Source organism: Phycodurus eques, chromosome 14 (assembly GCF_024500275.1).
Source record: "Phycodurus eques isolate BA_2022a chromosome 14, UOR_Pequ_1.1, whole genome shotgun sequence".
NCBI lineage: Eukaryota > Metazoa > Chordata > Actinopteri > Syngnathiformes > Syngnathidae > Phycodurus > Phycodurus eques.
Window position 1 is genome coordinate 7,067,254 of NC_084538.1, and position 20,681 is coordinate 7,087,934.

The 20,681-nt window shown below is 40.7% G+C and overlaps 1 protein-coding gene across 8 annotated transcripts in view; it reads right to left on the reverse strand.

Annotated features, from left to right (window-relative positions):
- Positions 1-18,396, reverse strand: part of meis2a (Meis homeobox 2a) — a 113,793-nt gene extending 95,397 nt beyond the window's left edge. For all 8 annotated transcript variants that reach the window (XM_061696546.1, XM_061696547.1, XM_061696544.1 and 5 more), the window contains exons 1-7: positions 17,428-18,396; positions 17,061-17,287; positions 15,889-16,030; positions 15,700-15,750; positions 15,482-15,532; positions 14,805-14,954; positions 1,601-1,715 (exon numbers count right to left, since the gene is read on the reverse strand). In XM_061696546.1, coding sequence (XP_061552530.1) covers positions 1,601-1,715; positions 14,805-14,954; positions 15,482-15,532; positions 15,700-15,750; positions 15,889-16,030; positions 17,061-17,287; positions 17,428-17,439 — 748 coding nt within the window. In that variant the 5' untranslated portion in view covers positions 17,440-18,396. The remainder of the gene's footprint in view (positions 1-1,600; positions 1,716-14,804; positions 14,955-15,481; positions 15,533-15,699; positions 15,751-15,888; positions 16,031-17,060; positions 17,288-17,427) is intronic.
- Between the last annotated feature and the right edge of the window lie 2,285 nt (positions 18,397-20,681).

The window sequence follows — 20,681 nt, forward strand, 5'->3', positions numbered from 1 at the left end:
AGAGTGCGCCATCCGTCAATACATTTGATCACTTATTGGCAAAACGATACAACAGCCACGCTTGCTTCCACTATCTAGTGCATACCAAGAGTCTGTTTGAGGGTTGAGACGACATGATGAAATTTCCTGCAAAGGCCTGGACACAGCCAGAAGGCTCACACAATCACGTACATACGCACACTAATACATAAGTAAATCCACATTTTAGGCCCCACTCACGTGATAAACAATTTTATCCAGAGTGCACATGTTTTTTGATCGTGTCAGAATTGACACAGAGCGTGACGAGCGAATGGAGACAGATATCTCTGACTGGCGCACACTATCTGTAATGCATTCCAATACGTTTGTTTTGAAACGCTTTATTCCCATTTGGCAGGTTGTGTGGTAGATAACACTGAGGCGTAATTAGAGGCTGTTGTGTGCAACGAACTTAATGTTGTTGTTGTTGTTGTTGTTTTTTAATGTGAGAGAGAACTGGCAGAAATGCACTATGAGTCACCGGCTTTTGTTCGAGCCTCGAAATAGTAACGTTTCTGGAAAGCCCTTTTTTTACGAGTGCATCGCTCATGTTTGACTGTAACAGTGGATAAGCGCCTTCATTTTTAGATGTGACTGTGTTTACATGGATGCCAGTCAAAAGAAGGGATCATCCAAACATGCACAAGGAGAGACCTGGCTTGGGATGTCATCACAAGTGTTGGCAATGCGCGAATAAAAAGCCCTACGTGTTGATGATGATGCTCATATACAGTGGAAAATCCTCGGTCCAATACCGTCCAGAATTCTTTTCCCCATTGGAAATAGTGGAGATTGAAATAATCTGCTTCAGAGTCAGACTGTAAACCCTTTTTTTAACAGTACAGGCAACTTTCTTTTAACTAACATTTTAACATTCTTAACTGACATACAGGTGTCAGCCCTAATTTTAATGAGAAATGTGATGAGTTGTGTGGTTGTTTTTTTCCTTAATCATCATACAAGCTTTAAAAGTTGATTACTATGGACATTAAATGCAATATATATGACAGTCGTGTCGCTGAACTGGTGCAGTCGTGTCGCTGAACTGGTGCACCTCACATACACTATATATATTTTTTTAAATAAAGTAGATTTTTTTTTATTCTTTGTTGCACAACTAAACAATGATTAATTGTTACGCAAGTGTGAAAAAATGTTTAACATTGAAAAGCACAAAAAACATTCTCAATTTCTGTGACAAATGACAGCATAAGATGGTGAGATGAATCTCTGACGCGCCTCATGTATCTAATCATTCAAAATAATAATTCATTGAATTAGCCTGGGATTCCATTAAGTTTTTCACTTTTTATTTTCAAGTGTAATAAGTACTGTACTCACACTGCTAGTACTATATTAACTAGAGTTAATATTAAATCTAAAACCCAACATACGTAGTCCTAACTTCAAGTTCAGAAAAGGAAAATAAGGTGAGTCACGTTTGGTCGAATTTGAAATTGTGCGTCCTTTGGGTTCCACTGTATATGAAGGATACATACAGTAGTATACGGTAGTATTGTGGTATACAGTACATATCAATAAGCGTGTCAGTGTTATTGTGTCTCGGCATGGGACTCACCTTGTTCGCTGCTGTTGTCGCCGCTCTGCGACGCGTGGCCCCCGCTGGAGGGCCCCGGCGTGCCGGCCGAGTGCGTGGACGTGGCGTCGTCGTGGTCTCTCCAGGACGCCGGGTTCTGAGGTTTTCCAAACGAGAGAACCAGTAACAGAGACACAGAAGAAAGAGAGGAAGACCCTATGAGTGACATGCGGAAAGAGCTACAGCACGGATGGGCAAAGTAGTATCGATCTCTCGATAGATAGCTAACTAGCTAGCTAGCTTGCTAGATAGATACATAGCTAGATAGCTATCAAGCTCGGCCTTTTGGCGTCACCAAGTTGTAGAGAGCCTTTGAGCCTCATACTGTAAGTTACAATGTATCTTTGAGAACAATTCTTTCCTTTGTTGCGACATTGACATGAAAGAAAATCTTGCCATGTTGAAGCCGAGCATTCCTGAACTTATCGCTGTGAGGCAACAACAAAAGTTACATTGACTTGGGTTTCGAGTGAAATTCATAATTAGTTGGTTTTGTTCCTCAAACACATTGAGTTTGAGCACTGATTTAATATATGCCTATGTTATGAATTTGGGCGGGGGGGTTAAAAGTTAGTGTTTGGTGAGTGTACAACAAGGTGAGGAACCACTGTTCTATTTGAACTGCTCCCTTTTTGGCTGGGCATGAGTCCACATTGAATTAGACTTGACACCACATATCTATTGTGTTTTTGTTTACTCTTTATTTATTCAAGTCAAATTTTATCTTACAAGTTGCTGTATGCAGAACGGATGTTGTTGTTATTTATATCATCCTGGACAAATGCCCTTTCGTTTTATTTTTGCTGTGGTACTTACTAAATGACAATAAAGATTGGTTTTGCCTTTTACATTCACATTATCCTCTTCTACAAATTTAAAAATCAAATGTGGCCCTTGAGCACAGAAGTTTGCAGACCCCTGATCGACAGGCTGCCATCTAGCACAACACACGCGCACATGAACACACACACACATACATACAACCAGACAAACGAAAAACAAACATCCACTGCAGCATCTGGCAATCAGTCAAAATTGTGCAATCAAAGAACTTTATTTATGCATGGGAATAGAACACTTGCAATGCGGTGTCCTGGACGATGAGCTCTGCTGAGTAATTGTCAACACACGGTGCAGCTTTTTCTTTTTTTTGCAGGTTTTTTTGTGTTATTGTTGTACCACTACCGAGCGAGACTTCCGCGTCAAGTGTGAAATACCGACGTAAGACGTCCAAACACACCACAGCCGCCATTAATCATTACTGCTGTCAGGAGTGAAAATAAGATATGACAGTGATTCTCCTGCTAATCTGCCAAAAATCTGCACACGCCCACAGAGGCTCACAAGGAATACACACACACGCATGACATAATGGAGCGAGAAATATAAACACGCACATGCACATATTCACTTGCATAAATGCAGGTTGAGAACTAGAATGGCACTCATTGAGAAAGCAGGCCTCAGCCAAGGCCCAGCGATAATAACAGTTAGCGGTGGAATGTCTCACTCCTAGTTTAGCGGCTAATAGCTAATATTGGATGGAAGAGAAATTGAGTAAGTAGGGTTTTTGTAAACTTGCTCTACTGTTAACGATGGTTGGAAATTGAAGTCGTGGTCGCTCTGGATCAACTTTTCACAAATCCTCAACAAAATTCAAGGGCCTCTTCCTTGAACCCACATGGAAATTTTGCACAAATCAACTAGTTTAGTAGCTTAAGTCCAGTAATGTACCTTAACCTTTTGTAAGCGTTTTTTTTTTTTTTTTTGCTGTTAATGAAGGTCAGAAATTAAATACTTTCAACGTTGCAGTTACTACTGTTCCACTCTGGTACTGTAGGTAGCGGAAAAGTCAATTGCAAAGAAACAAACAAAGGCAAATACATATCTGAAGTTTCTCTGATGAAATATTGAAAAGTTGTTTCAAAAAAATCTGGACGCACACCTTTATCCAAACCTTCAACTGAATCTAATTGTTTCTTCCTTGTCCCACATGGATATTGAATAATTTAGACGAGCTAGCTTAGCGGATGTGTCATACTGTATGTGAGTGAAACCGACCACGAAGCGGCCTTTTGTAAACTTGTTTTACTGTTAATGAAGGTCATAAATTGAATCAGACATACGTTGCGGTTGTAAACCACAGCCACCTCCACTTCACTACTGTATGTGGTGGATTACAAACTGGTTGTGAAAGGCCAAACAAATGAATCAGCCAGGTCCGTTTTAATTTTTAATAGTAAATTTATGACAATAATAATAATAACACTAATGATAATAATTTAAACCTAGCAACTTTTTACACATCCTCAACTTAATTTTTGACTCTTTCCTCAACTCACATTGAATTCGGCCAAGCAGTTTTTGTATAAAGCTGCTATGTGTGGTCATATTTTATAAGCACAAAACAGTCTATACGCATAGGAAAACAGGAAGTATCCATTTGTAAACGTGTTCTACTATTAATGAAGACTGTAAATTTCATTTTGTTTTGAACATGACAGCAACAAGTCGTACCTTGCAGTCGCTATTGTTCCAGTGTAATGAGCATTGCAAACTGGTTGAAAACTATGACTGTAGTGTTTTTAAACAATAAAAAAAACATTTGTTTTCCCAAACTTAACGGCTTCTTCCTTGGCTTCCATGGAAATAGACCAAGCAGTTTTCGTGGAAACCAGCTAGCTTAGTAGCCCACGTGTAATACTGTACTTATGCAAGTAAGAAGACATGTCCGAAAGTTCTTCATTGACATTTTCATATGAATTCTCACCAAAATTGAAAGACTTATTCCTTCCGTAAAACAGCTAGCTTAGAGGTTATAGCGTAAACATGTACATAAGAATTAACCGAGCAGGAAACCGGTAAGTGAGTAAATGTGTTGTATTTCTATTTAAAATTCAAATTCAATCGTATTCCAATCGTGAAGATGACTCCTAAATCCTAAATTGTGTTCGCTACTGTTCAAATACGGTACTGTAGGTAATGTGCATTACCAAATGGTTTTTAACTGGCAAATAAATGAAGAAAAACAGGTCTGTCCATAGTTTCATGGCCATTAAGGGACACTCACCAAAATGGCCCGTGTACTGTATTGCCCCTTCACATGAAAATCAGAAAAGCCTTCGTGCCCATGTGCAAACTGGCTTTCCCCCCCCATTTGCCGCTTCCCTCCTTCCCCGGCCCACGAGGAAGCCGGCTACTCCGGCTGTTACAGGAAAGGCTTTATCAGTGCCACATGACGGCAGGCTCGGGGTGGAATTTCCTCCACCGTTTCAGACTGACCGATGGCGTCACTCGCCAAAAAATCGAGAGCCGATACCGTCGGGATGTCGCAAAAAAATAAAAAATAAATAAATAAAGGAGCCTGGCGACTTAAATTCAAATGTGAGGCTGACAGTGCTCGGGGGGCCCTGACAGAGGACGGCCCCTTGTGCGGAGCCCAAAGTAAACAAACACGGGCCTGCACCGAGACTTCCCACAAACCTCAACACACTTCTCAGTTCCCGATAGGCCATTTTTTACTCCTTCCTTAGACACATGTATACATTTGCCAACAAGTACAATACCGTACATACAGCATACTAGTCTTTTTTTTTTTTTATCATATTGTCTAAATTGAGGAGGCGGCATTGCCTGCGCTGGACTGAGCTGTCCTTAAGGAGGACGATAGTGTGAAGTTTTAGCGGGAGGAAATGGAGGCTAGGAGACGAGCGGCTGCCGGACTCCTCTGGGTGCCGGGTCCTGTTGTGCAGAGAGCGAGCGAGGGTCTTTTTATCTATTAAAGGGGGGGGCGCAGACGACTACACAAGGCCCTTGAACGCCCCCGCCGCCCTGCATTCAAGGCTCTCTCAGCATCAGCTGTTCACCGCATGGCGCTGGGTGAGAAAAAAAAACAAAAAAAGAGAGAGACAGCTTGGAGTGTTACTCACGAGAGAGGCGCGACAGTGAAGCCCCGTGCAGGGGTTTTGGGCCCTCTAGATTGAGCCCAGGGGGGAAATGGTTGGCGCCTCAGTTCACTTTCTGGGCCATTGATCGACAAACGCTCGGATACACTTCACTAAAGTCTGCTGTCAGGGAGTTCATAGAGCTTTCATAACAGCTACTTCCAAGTCAATTTCAAGCACTTTTCAAGCTTGGTTTTCATTGGGTTGAAACAATTTTGCGTATTTTCTTGGCAAAGGGCGCTTTGATTGAGTTGGCGTCCACGGAAAGCACGTACCATATCTCCGAATGTGACTCTATGGTTCGTATGCACAAAATTGCTGACTAAGTGGTAATAATACAAAATCTGGTCGAATAAAATCAACTTAAAAGGCACATAAGAACACCGCCGTGCAATGAAAACCATGCGACTCCAAATTTGTTGACAGGTCATACAGGTTGCGTGCAGCTACTTTCCAAAGCAATTTAAAGCAATTCTGCAATAACTTTTGAAGCTTTTCCCAGCTTCTTTAGTAGGTTTTCATTGTGTTGAAGCTATTTTGTGGATAGGGAGTCACTTTGATTTATGTTTGTTTTAATAAATACAACGTCTCTTGTGTCCGGTCAATGTTACGGCATTACATTTTGTACCTTTCTGTAACAGAGCGGTAACAGATTTGTAGTAGATATTTCGGAACCCGAATATAAGATTTAGATTTGTTGCTAATATTTCATATTAGCAATCAGTCCACATCCTCAATTGATTATTATGCCTAGCCATTAAAAGACACCAAAAAAAAAAAAAAAAAAAACATGACCTCGTCTGCATATACAACTGTCGTCCGTTGATGGGCATGTTGCTGTTTTTGATTAAACATTCAAGCACCCGTGGGAATGCTGCATAGAAGAGGGATGCTTCCCAAAATAATCCAGTTGCGTCTTCATCACGTGAGGGATGAAGGGCAACTTGCATGTAATTAAGCAACGGCGGGCTCAGCAGGGGGGTTAGAAAATGACCGGCTTCCACTCGGGAAAACTGAAAGTTGGCCGCACTCGAGTGAGCCCTGTGCTCTCCGCGGCCTTAATGCAACCAATCGATGAGACTTAATTCACCTGTGATTGTGGGAGTAATGTGTCATTTTTAATGGCGCCGCCACTGAATTAAATTCAAAGGCAGACTGCAGTTAATGGTGTTCAAAGGAAATGATAGCTTTTGTTTTTTGCTATAATTTGCAAGACCCTGTAGATCAGAGGTTGTCAAACTATTTGGGTGCTTGGGGAAGATCTTTGTAAAGGGAGAATTTTTTCCAGGCACCCCCTCGTAAGCCCAACACTAATTAATCATAACTATCAAATGCCATGTTCAGGTCAATATCACTATTAAGTGCCTTTGGTGTCATCATCCTACTCACTCACTCATGCAAATGAAACAGAATAATTAAACTCTGAGGTCTTAATATTCAGTAAGATGCCAAACATTTGCACACATACCAGTACAATAAGAAGTCACTTAAAAAATGTGTCCTTCATTTTATACACCTTTTTTCATTGGATGTACAGTATTTCATTTTGGCATGTCCCACACACTGCTCTGCTAACTACAGTGTGTGTAATAAGTGGATGTTGTGAAACTAAACATGTCCACTCTGTCATTTGGTAATGGGAATTGGAGATTAAAAAAAAAAAAACTTTCACAAATTCAAAATATATTTGTTAAACAGTACACCGTCAGCTTGCTAACTGAATCAAGGTCCACCATAAACTCATAAAATGCTACCGATAGCCAAAAATGTCACACCTGTCATTGTCCACCCTGTCAACAAGCTCACATATTTTTTCTGTTTGCATGGACTGTACATTGTATGCTAGCAGTCAATTTATACAAAGGTATGGGAGCTTGAACAATATACATTTCTAATAACGTGACATCTACTTAATACAATGGGAATGAGGTTCAATGGAAAATCTCAGTTTTTTGAGGTGAAGTGGAGAAGTCAAAAAGTCACCTTGCGGTGATATTGACTCAAGAATTAAAATGTAACCTACGTATTATTGAAGGGGGGAAAATGGAGAGAAAAGGCATTATCTTACATTTTTCCAAAATAAACTTGTAAAGTCGAAGATAAACAATGGGAGAGTCATATTTTAACAATTTCAAAATTATAACTTTTTGTAATTTTACACTTTTTAGTCTGGAGAAGAAGCTTTTATTTTCTAATAGGTCTATATTCTCAAATAAATATCACGTTTGTTCTTGAAAAAAAGGGACTTTATTCCTGTAATAACATGCTTTGTGTTCTGAACGCGTTGATAAGATAGAACCTAAAAATTTATTGCAAATTATTTTGTGAACACCCCCCCCCCCACTCCAACACAGCAGGAGCCAACGTTCATAACTACAATAAAAGAAATTTTAAATACCTTTTATTTCACCTGTAATCCATAAACCTGCCTGCGAAACACATCACAGCGCACGTTGTAACTTTGTGCGCTCAACAAGGCGACAAAAGCCCGCTTCTCCTTCCCTCATAAATTATTTACGGCGCCCCCTCTCCGAGAGGAGGGCGCAGCGGCGGCATCAGCATCATCAGACGCCGCGCAAACACAAACATACACAAGCATTTTGTCGGGGGCCCTGTGGGTGTGATAAAGTTCAAACAAGTTGTGCGTGTCAGCCAAATAGTCAATCTACACAACAAGCGAGCGCGAAGCAGACGCTATGCACGATAACACCAAAAAGGGCATATACAGGGAATATGGTGCGAATATTCCCCGAAGAAAGGGTGTAATTAAGAGACAAACGCACTCTGCGCTAATTGTCTTAAAAAGCGCAGGAGGGAGATGGAGGAAAATGGCAGCGTGCAAACATGCAACGTACTGAAGGGGGAAAAGATGCAAAAAGGAGCAAAGTCTCAGCGGGGTTGCCTTATCCTAGCATAATACAAGTTTTAATTACACTGTGCCTTAACTTTTAAAATTCATCTGATCTGAGTTACCGTTATCCATTTTGCCATGTTTTTTTTTTTTTTTTTAGATATATAAGAAGAATAGCCCTCTACATCAATGTACTTTATCCAAAAAAAAAAAAAAACCTATAGTAATTACATGATCGAATAGAATGTAAAGAATTAAACAATTTAGGCATCATGATTTCATGCTTCAATGCCCATTGACATTGTCTGCCTTCTGGTGTGCGTTCCTTGCCCGGTATAATACAGAGAATCCATAATATATGAATACTTAGTTTCACAACCAAGTGACTCAGTAAGCTGCAGTAAAATGAGTTTGGTTTTTTTGCAGATGATCAAAATAATATATGCCTTTGAGTATTGTTATATCGTCTGTCTACATGTGTGGCTACATTCTTTGTGTTCACATATCAACTGTTTAACGTGTCATAACACCGCAACTTTTTTCACTATTCGTTGGACCGTCTATTGCATTTTGCATTGTGTGTTGGCATTAAGCGAGCTGACTTATGTACATTTGATGAAATACACAATGTGTAATTCACTTCTGGGAGGGACAATAAACAGCTTGCAGCAAACGCTTGGCCTCTATTTTTTATTTTATTTTTTTTAATAATTGTTGACTATCTGCTAACTCATAAATCCAGGTGCCACTGTAATATGCAGAGAAACCTCTGAATATAAATTACACCGACATAGGAAAACATCTGACTACTCAATACATTATAACCAATACACATGCATTAATCTTACCAGGCATATGCTACCAGACTGTAAATACACAATAAATGACATAGCACATATTAATGCCTGCAATACTTCACAAATGCCCCAGTCAAAAGCTGGAACACATTATAATTGACCTAACATGATTTCCTATGGGAAAATTGTTTTGAAATGTGAACTTGGGAGTCAACCAGTGTCAGATTGTTTTCCACTTTGGAGGTTCAATTGTAATAATAAAAGAAAAAAAGAAGGAGGATAAATCCCTTGTCTTGCATTTCCAAACACTTCGCTCCACCTGCATCCCTTGAAATTTCGGCTAAAATTGATTTAGCGGCGTCATTGAATTTCCCTCGAATTCCCCTGAAAGCTGCAAGGGAAACATGGAGGGAGGGAAGGGAAGGATGATGTGCATGAAGAGGTTATAGGGATCCGGTACTGATCATGAACAGAACCGCTGACACGCCAGAAACACACACACACAAGGGATTATTAATCATAACACCGGCTGACATTTCAAGACGCATCTTGCCAAACAATGTAAACACATATAGGAGAAAGGGAGGGCATAATTACATCAAGCTCAAAAAAGTGTAGATGCGCCCCTATTGAGTGTTATACCACGAACACCTTCAGTTATGAAGAATAATAAACGCGTTCCTTATCCTTGCGGCTAATAATTCATCGTGGTTGTGTTCTGACAAGACAGGACAAACTTTCTCCGAGGGCAACTTTTCACCGCACTGGTTGTGTGTAATTAAAAAAAAAAAAAAAAGAATGCTTTGAAAAGAGGAGATTAAATTAAATATTAGATAAAAAAAATTTAAAATTTAATTTTAAAAAAATAATCTGAATCAAATGGAATAGAGATGTGAACAAATATAATGCCCTGTGCAGGACAAAATATTTGGAAGAGCTCCCAGTGTGATGCAGTCTGCAACAATAATAATGATCCTGCATTGTTTGTTTTTTTTGAGGGTTTTGCAGGTGTACCTAATATTACATCACTCACCCACACACCACAAATTACAGCCTTCCAAAATTACCCCTAAATAAATCAACGCCTCTCTTCAAACACGTTCAATAAAAAGTTATTATTATAATGATGACGATGCTCGAGAGGATTCGCTGGGGAAGTTTTATCGAGGTGCGCCTAATAAAGTGGCGAACATAAAAACAGACAAGTGACGTGAAGAGACGTCTGTAATTACCCTCAAATGTTGTTGGGTTTTTTTTTTTTTTTTAAAGAAAACGAGCTCATATACTGTATAGACGTGCGTTGTATATGTTGTACCGCATACGACCTTGTGTGTGCAACAAGTGAGTAAAGCCTCTCTCTCGCTCTCTCTCAGTCTCTCATTCTCTCTCGCTTGCAGCCATGATGATTAGATATGGCTCCCAACAGGCCCTGGGAGCACTAATCAAATAGGAAACGTAAGGTTAGACGGCACTGGATAGCAACACAACGCGGGGATGAAATGGTGCGTCGTTTAGTTTATTTGACAACGGTCATTTTGGAAAAATAGACTGAAAGGGAAAGTTTTTGAAGAGAAAATCATAACCATTTCTGTCTCAATGCAAAAAAAAAATGGCTTGCTTTTTAGCTACGCACCCCCTTCAATACTCCGACAGAGTTAGCGCACCCCTGCATTATTTACCGAATTCTATAGTATAAAGTATTCAAAACAATGTTTTTTTTGCACTTCGTCAACCTAGCAGTTTTCCCAAAACTTTTTAAGCCACACACCTCTTTAAAGTCCTGACAGATTTCTGATGAGCACTTGGGACTTGTATTTGAATGTTGGTCATTGTGGTGTTACTTGGAGGGCAAAGTATTTTTTCAGTGGTACGTTAAAAGAAAAAAAACATGCAAACGTGTAATCATTATATCTGACCGTGACATCATCGCCCACCTGGCAAACAGTACATACTAGAGGTTTCGGTTGTACCCTATGAACCAGACCCTGCATGTACGATTGCAACACTTGACTGAAGCTACAAGTGAGCTCACCGTGTCTTAACCAGTTCCCTGCCTGTTGCAGAAAATCCAATGTAAACAGCATCACCCCCACACCCCCTGCCTAAAGCTACCTCCTCCCCTCTATTTTTTTCCTTCTCTTTCCAGCCATGCAGCGTCAAGATAAGCAACAGCGTAACCTCCATGGGAACTCCTATCTACCTCCCTGAGGAAAGATCTCCAAAACAAAGCAGCGAGAACCCCGCAAGGTCCTAAAAAGTAAGACGGCACTACAAATCATTACAACCGAGGATATTCAGACCCTTTCAGTTCTGTTTAATTAAATGTAGCGCAGAAGAACGGAGTGAAAATGTCATTAAGGGAAGACAAAAGAGCACGTTTAACGCCTCTATTTTACCTCGTTTTCCACGGGATGGGGTTTGTCTAAAGGGGAGGGGGTTAAGTCCTGGGTGGGCTCCACAGGGCACATACAGTCACCAAATCAACACATGTCAGCGAACGCCTCTCATCCCCTTTTCTCGCTCCACGGTAATCCAATCACGCCAAAGACAATGCTGCATTCAAGTGTAAATAAAAAGTGCGCCTTCTTGCGATGCTGTCAGGTATGAGGAAAGGGCAGAAGGGGGGGGGAGAAAGGATGCGGTAAGAAAAAAAACCCATGAAAACAAAGGCACCCTGCTCATCATCTCTACTAAAACCAACTTTTACCACATGAGACGCTGGCGGCCAGGGGGGGCATCGCCGATTAAAAATGCAAAGCAGAGAAAAGTGGACGTGAGATTCCGATTGGATTTAATTAGCATATCCAGCTATCATCCGGACTCCTCTCCTGTAAAACAGGGGAGGGAAATTAATTGGGAAACAGAGCCAAATGACAAATTAATTAAATGTAATGCAAGTTGGGCAGGATTTGCTTCACATTTGTTTTGTTTTTTTGGAGGCTTTTTTAGGCTCTCATGTTTGACAAATGTTTACATCGGTGTTTATTGCTCTGCCGTTAGCATCAAAATCACCTTTTTAGTCAAAGTGGCTGCCATAAAAAGTTCACCAGTGCCACAACGGCAGAATAAATCCCTCAAAGTTTAAATACCCGATGAGTAAAATGACTGCAAGATAAATGACCTCCTGCCCCTATTCATTTTTACGGACATATCGCTTTTTCCAGGTACACGTTACAATAGACGTTAATTGAGTGTTTATAAACATTAATAACAAGGTAATAAATGCTTTATAAATGTTAATAAACATGACTGCGTTCAACAACATCTGACAGGCTCACTATTTGATGACTTGATGCCCTTTATATGTCAAATCATTAAAATCATTCTAAATCAGTTCATACTATATTGGAAGACTTTAGCACAGTTTTTAAAAATTATAATAACAATGCACCATTAAGTATAACATACTTAATGGTGCATCATAATTATCCACCTAACAGTGAAATGTCTTCATATCCATTTTGACCAAATAAAATTATTTGCCCTGAACAGTTATAAGTGATTACAGTAAGCATTGACTCACCGTTCGGCAAGTTTATGCTTGGGACACGCGCTATACTTTCTTTAAATGAGTTGATGTCAAAATCATGATCATGTCAAACTGATTTATTATAAGTGTACAAAAATAATAACGTAGAGGTGTCGTATAATGAGATTTGGAATTAATAAATCAGTCATGCTAATAGTGGGTGCATTATTTGGCAAGTTGATGGTAGGGCCGCTGAAGTAACATGTTGAACTAATAAATCAGCCAAGCTAAATGTACTGTAGGTTGATATATATATATATATATATATATATATATATATATATATATATATATATATATATGTTACAAAGCATTATTGTAAATTCTAATCACTGCAAATATTACTCCACTTAAATATGTGAAATATAAAACAATGGCAGGCTTCATTTGGGCACTTTTTGTACAGAGGGCCACAATATGGCCAAGCTTGACTGCACTGAATACACTTCAGTGTGTGTGCGTGGACGTGTGTGTGTGCGTGTGTGTGTCTTGCCGACAGATGCGAGCACAGTAGTGATTTTGCATAATCTGCTTCATATTGAGCAAGTGACTTTGTCGCGAGCTAAATGTGAATTTTATGAAAATAACTCACATGCGTGGACTAAAATAACAATATTAATAATAATAATAACAATAATATTTAAACCAGTGGGTGGATTAAATGTTCACATTTCAGGCTTACTTGCTGTTGCACTATAGGTGTTTATAATTGAATTCAGCATTATGCAGCCTCCAGTCATAAAAAAAAGAGAGGAAAAGGAGGGTGAGTGCAAGGATAACTGCACACAGCAGTGTTCAAAAAACAAAACAAAAAAAAAGAGGTAGTAATCAATAGGAAACAATTAAACATTAACATCAGCAGCAGTGGGAGGAGAATGGGGGGGAGGTGGTGAGGGTCTCTGGGAGAGGAGCATCATATGCAATTTGAACTTGACATTGATGCTTGAAGCCTCACGAATGGCAAGCACACACACATTAGTACACGCGCGCACACGCACACGCACGCGCGCGCACACACACACGCTAAACCTCCGTGCACCTCTGCGGAGACAATCCACAGCAGCTTTGCAACACTCTCACACCTCCTCGCGTGGAAAGCCCCCTTTCTTTCATTTTTCTCTTTTCTTTCTTTTTTTTTTTTTTTTTTTTAAATAGTGGCCTAAAGCTAAAGCTTAGGCGGCTAACACGTAATTGTCTCACCGTATAGTGTGCGCGCGCACACACAAACGCACACGCATCACGCACACATGAGTGCACCCGATCAAAAGACTTCAAACAATAACTAAGGGGACTGTAGCACGTTTAGCTTTTGACCCCCACCGGCACATCCCGGCTGCAGAAAGGAGCGCACAGCACCTTTTGAAAACCCAACATCGAGGCCAAACACAAGAAATGCAGCGAGAACAAGACGTAGTTGCGTTCAACAGGAGCAGAAAAGCGGAGGAGGCAAGAAAGTGCTGCGTTCACGGGCAAGGTCGACAGGGTTTCCGAACAATTAATATATATATATTAAAAATAATAATAATAATATATATTGTTTTTAAACACAAGGTCTCACTAACCGTGTTGCGTTCAAGACATACAGGAAGAGAAAATCAATTGACAAGGTCTGCAAAATGTTAAAACAAGACAAGATCTAGCCTGCCGTGTTGGAGGACGCGTTCAAGACAAACAGAGAGAATGGGAGAGGAGAAACTGGTGCATTCACGTACATGATCCACAAGGTCGACAACAATTTTTTTTAATTGAGATCTGACTTGCCGCGGTGCGTTCTAAACACGCAGAAAGAGTACGGAGATAGGAAACATCCAAAACCTTTTTTTTTTTTTTTTTTTTTTTTTTAAATTCAATATCTCACGAGTCGTGTTGAGGGTCCGTTCAGAACTCACAGATTGAATAGGTGGTGCGTTCAAGTACACGATCGGCGAGCTCTCCCAAAAAAATTAAACTCCAACAAGCCTTATTTTTAGGGATGCGGTCAACACACACACGCGCACACACACACACACACACACACACATACTCATACAAAGAAATGAGATCAGAAAATGGTGCGTTCACTTACATGATCAGCGAGATTCGTCGACGAGCCTGAAAGCTCTTCGTGGTCCGATTTGGAGCTTCCATCCCGCTCGTCGATCACTAAATCTATTGGCATTTTTCCTTTCAAACAGCTGATGTACCGATGGCAGAAATTGTCGCAAAGCTCGTGAACCTTCAAGGGAAGGAAAAGATACGATTACTATGATTTTTTTTTTTTATATTATTTTTTTTTTCCAGGATGTGGGGAAAGCGCTCCAAGCGATCGGAGAATAACTCCAACAAATTAAATGAGGTTGGGGGGGGGCGGGCAAACAACCAAATTTATGATGATCCTCCCGAGACGCGCGACAACAAGTTGAAGTGTAACAAGCGCAAACAAATAAAAGACAAATACAGATAAAATCACAGTCCAAAACCCAAATAAAGTGCAGGGCGCATTAAGTGGCAGCAGTTGAAAGTAGATACGTGCACATGCGGATCAATAACGTGCGCCAAAGAGGCTTAATTGAGCACCAATTGTTACTTGAGCTGCTCGAATAGCTGGCCTGCATTAAATATGATCATAAAATATATTTCTTCCTAAACACCAAAGCGTCATGACTCGACTATAGAAGGCAGCTTTGTAAATAAATAAAAGCAGGCATGTTCTCATTCTTACGTTCAAGACAATATATATATATATAATATTTTTTTGTTTACCTTTTCTAATTCCAAGAGGTGAAACCGTAATACTTGTATGGCTTGTATCATCTAAAACACAAGCAAATAACATCCATCAGAATAAAACAATGAAGTCATTATAATATGACATTAATTGGAAACAATTGATAACGAAGTTTAAAAACGATTTGTCACAATTATTCTTGGATAAAAAAATATATAGTTAATACGTCATGGACACACCAAAGTGGACTTACCAAATTGTCCAACTCTGGATTTGATGAAAATAAAGGTTTTTCTGCTCGCACCTAAAAGTAAACAATTACAAAAAAAAAAAAAAATAAAGTTAGTTTTGGATGCAACGTGTGTGCGTATGTTAAGGAATGCCCTTTAAAAATCTATATAAAATAAATAAAAATACAATTGTGATTGTGTTGTCTCTGGACCTGTTTGGCGAACACCGCGATGTCCTCGTTGAAGGAGTCCGAGGAGCACACGTCTCCCCCGGCCACGCCGGGTTCCCTCGGCGTGCACGTCGCCAGTTCGCACTTCTCGAAGACCAGAGCGAGCAGCGGGAAGAGGGGATGCCTGCACAGGGGCGCGCAAACACGGGCTGAGCACAGCGCAGCGTGTCGCTACCTCCGGACGGAACATGCATCCAAATATTTCCAGTTTGTTTTTTTTCCATTTTTTTTTTTTTTAAACTTCACGATTAAAAAAAAAGGAAAAAAAAGACTGCACGGTGATATTTCACTTTTATTATGATAAGCTGCTTTTAACCACATTTTTAACCTCTCATTGATCCGTATGGCGGAGACTGACGTTTTCTTAAGTGCACCGTGACAAGCGTGAGAAGTGCAACACACACACAAAAAAAGTGAAACACACACACACATGCACACACACACACACACACACACACGGCGTAGAGAATTAGGAGAAATACACTTGCTTTTATTTTAGAGTTTATTTGTCGGGCGCAGAGGACGTTTGTAAACTAACGTGTGGAGCTGACAGTAGAAATTAAAGTGAGCAATCATAATAAATAAACTCACGGGTCAATCACACACTCGTCTTTGCTTGGTAAAAATGTATAATGTTCATTTAAATAAATAACACGAAAGATGAGTTTGAGGCGTGCATTTTGATCCGCGGAAGAATAATTGTGCCTTTCTTAAACATATGCAAAATATGTTTGCATACAACTTTGCTTTAAAGTGGGCGAAATCCCAACATGCACGCTTAGAAGCTTTTCGCCCATGCATGCCTACATTTTAAAGTTATAATATTAGAACAATTGTGTCAATTGAGGATTTCAACACGCCCGTACTTTGTGGGACATTGTCATTGCGTTCTCCTATAAATATCCTTTTTCTAAATGTTTAAATAGAGGTTGTTTGTCATGAAATTAGTTTTACAGACTACATTTGAACAGCCTTTTTGTAGACTTGTGCACAAAAGTGCATCAACAACCCCACTCAACTCTGATGGGGGGTGTGGGAGAGGGGTTGTGGGTGTGTGTGTGTGTGTGGGGGGGGGGGGGGGTTTGCATGCTCCTAATAGTGTAAGACAAAAATAAATATTCTAGCAGCTGGTGCCAAAAGCATGCACAGCTTACCCATAAATCTGGTCCTTATCCCTCTTTAGGACGTCGTTGACGGCCGAGCCCATGCTGGTGGGCATGACGTTGGGGTGCGGAGCGTGGGCTCCGTAGTGCTGGCTGGCGTGCAGCGGCGGTCCGTGGTTGAGGTGGTGGACCTGCGGGAGCGGCCGGGGCGCGTGCGGGTCCCCGTACATGGACGCCGATACGCCGTCCATGCCCCCGTAGTGGGCCAGCTCGTCGTACTGCGGGAGGGGACGTAACGGGGACCGAGTTAGCGAGGTGCGATGGGACTTTTCCGCACTTTTTCGAACCGATTGTGGTTTGTTATTGCCCAAAAACATTGTGACATGTTTCGGAGAAGTGCAGTTGGAGCCTTACTTACCCTTTGCGCCATCAGGCTCCAATAAACTCCTTAATATGCCGTGCTGATTTTTTTTTTTTTGTGTGTGTGTGTGTATAATATTTAATATCCCACTCGTCCGCGTGGGAAAAAAAAATCCCAGCTCTCTCTTTCGCCTCCACCTTATTTCGACTTAACTTTTTGTTTTGTTCAGGCGAATTCTCCTATTCGCCAGGGCGGTTGCGTTGCAATCGTCGCATCGGATTGTCCTCCTAGGAATAATATATATTTTTTAAAAAGTGTCAAAAAAATAAGGAGAGAGGGGAAAGAGAGGGCGAAAAAAAAAAAAAAAAAAAAAAAAAGGTTTACAATGGGCCCATCAACGCGTAAAGTCAACTGTCGCGTCTATCATGGCTTTTTGCCACTCCGGCTGTCAATCAAAGCCAGAGGTTGTCAAGGTAATGAATGAATGACGCTCGGCGATGATGTTCAAGTTTTCTCTCTCTCCCTCTCACTCCCTCTCTCTCTCTCTCTCTCTCTTCTTGTGTGTGTTTTTTTCGGGTGCCGTGCGCGTTAGTCCGGTGTCGTCCTCCCCCTCGTAAGTCCTCTCTCCGCTCTGTCTCCTTTAAATGTCTGCTTCGCCCCACTGTGGACTTTTCGCACACGCGGACGGAGAGGGAGGAGGCTAAAAAAGAAATACAAAAAAAAAAAGGAAACTATACAAAAAAAAAAATAAAAAGTCTGTCCAGGTCCGCCGGTCGGTGGGTCTGTGGGTTGTTTTGTTGCTGGCTGCTGAGCGGATGAGTGTCAGCGAGTGTTGTCAGCTTGGCGGCCGCCGGCTCGCGTACTCCGAACACAACTGAGCGAGCGCACCGAGCGCACCGAGCGGTGGGCGAGCGCAATGACGGATCCCGGAAGTGGCGTGCTGGCCCCAGCCAGTGGTGGTGCGGCAAGGCGAGGCGAGGCGAGGCGAACAGCTCTCCCCACGCGAGAGAGAGGAGAGACCCACTCTTCCCCCGAACGTGTGTGTGTGTGTGCGTGTAGTCGAAGACAAACCACCCTCCTCCTCCTCCTCCTCCTCCTCCTCCACCTCTTTCTCTTCCTCCTCCTCTTCTCCTTCTTCTCCAGCCCCCACCCACCACCTTCCAAAACTCTCTCCCCACCCACCCAAAATACTTTTGGGATCCACGTTTGGACAGCAACACAACACCGCAAACTTCTGCAATATACAACACTCACTATAGGGGCCCATTTTGGTTTCATTTGCGCATTTAAAAAAAAAAAAAAAAAAAAAAACATTTCTAATAGTTAAGTAACTTTAAGATAGGCATGTATATATATATATATATATATATATATATATAGTTTTTTTATTTACTTTTTTTATGTTTTATATTGTATTACACTGTAGTATTACTACTAACATTCAAAAACATAAGACAATTTCTCCAAGTATCATATCGGGGTGACAAACTGTTTGCATCTAGCAAAAAAAAAAGAACCAGTAGCAAGTCACTTTTTCAATTGATAATGATTTTTTCTTTTATCACATAGTACTGGTATTAGTAAACATAGCAATGGTATGTTTAAATTTATAGTAATTATAAAGGTCCATTTTGATGTTAAAAAGTAGTGAGCATAGAAGTGCTATGGATGTGATGTAGTACAGTATACATGGCAATAATATGGCTGTTAACTATTCCAAGAGGATTCCGGTGGCAAAATGCAGTAAACATAGCAATAGTACGGCCGCAAGCATTATAGATGATTACAGTAGTACGCCGAGCAATAACACAGGTGGAATCGGACTCATAGTCAAATGTAACATAGCAATAGTAAGGCGCAAAGCATTAAAGATGATTCCGATGTTGAAATGCAGCACGCATGGCAATAGTATGGCTGCGATGTCGTAAACATAGCAATAGTGCAGAAGGGGAAATGGCGGAAGTTTGCCTAGCTGTGATATTTAAATGTCGTACGCATAGCATTAGTAAGGATGCAAACCGACACATCCTGGTATTAACAAGTGGTAAAAATGCATATAGTATGGCTGTGACCATTGAAGATGATTCTCATGTAAAAATGCAAACAGCACTCGTATGGATGAACGCTTTGAGCGTTCTCATGTTCAAAAAAAGTAGTACGCGTAGCAGTAGTACGGCTGTCGCCAGTAGTCGGCCAATAAGATGATGCAGAATGTGAGGCTCAAGTGTAGTAAACACAGCAATAAACGGAGCACATGTTTCCACTTGTAGTGACGTCTTTTAAAAAACACGGCCAATAAAGATGATTCCCTGTGTTTTTAAACATGATTGGGATTGCGATTTGAATGTGAAAACAACCAAATTATCGCTGCCAAAGTCCATCCATCCATCCATACATCCATTTCCCGTACCGCTTCTCCTCACTAGGGTCGCGGGCGTGCTGGAGCCTATCCCAGCTATCTTCGGGCGAGGCTGCCAAAGTCATTTTTTCCAATTGTGGTGACTTCTTTTTTTTTTTCTTTTTTTTTTCCTCTCATTTCAAAGATGATTGCGAGGCAGGTTTGAATGTTAAATGGCAACTACATGGCTGCAAATGTCCCTTTTTCCAATTGCGGTGACTTCTTTATAGATTGTACTGATCTTGAGTCTGCTGTTTACAGCAAATGTAGTCAAAGCAAAAAAAAAAAAAAACAGCAAGGCTGCAACCGTTACTTTTCCTATTATGCTGACTTTTCGTTGCGATTTTGGTGCTTAAACGACAACCATATACCAGCAAATATCACATTTTGTACAATTGTGGTGACTTCTTTTTTCACTTTAAAGATGTGCTTCTTAACTGAATCTAAACATTTTCAACAATATGCTTGGAAAAGTCACTTTTTTTTGTCATAGTGTGCGGTGACTTCTTTTTGTTGACTTGAAGGGGGACTTTGATATTTAAAAAAAAAAAAGCCCTTTTTGTGATACTTGTTTAATTTGTCCGTATAAACCTCCGGGCCACCTTGTCGGTCACGCCGTCTATCTCAAGAGATAGACGGCGTGACCGACAAGGTGGCGATCATTTACCGTGCGCTGACTTGCGCTGACTTTTTCCTTGAGCTTCAGGAGCTTTGCTGAAACTATTGTGGGATATTCACCTCCAGTTAGCGAGAAAAGTTAGAAAAGAAGAAATTGGAACAATCCCGAGACGAGTGTAAACATAATAACCTTCCTTTCAGAGGTGTAACCGTATGTAGTAAAAAAATTAACTGTTGAGCAGAAACATGAATAATAACTCTTTTTTACCCTTGTTTATTCCCCAGGCTGTCCAAT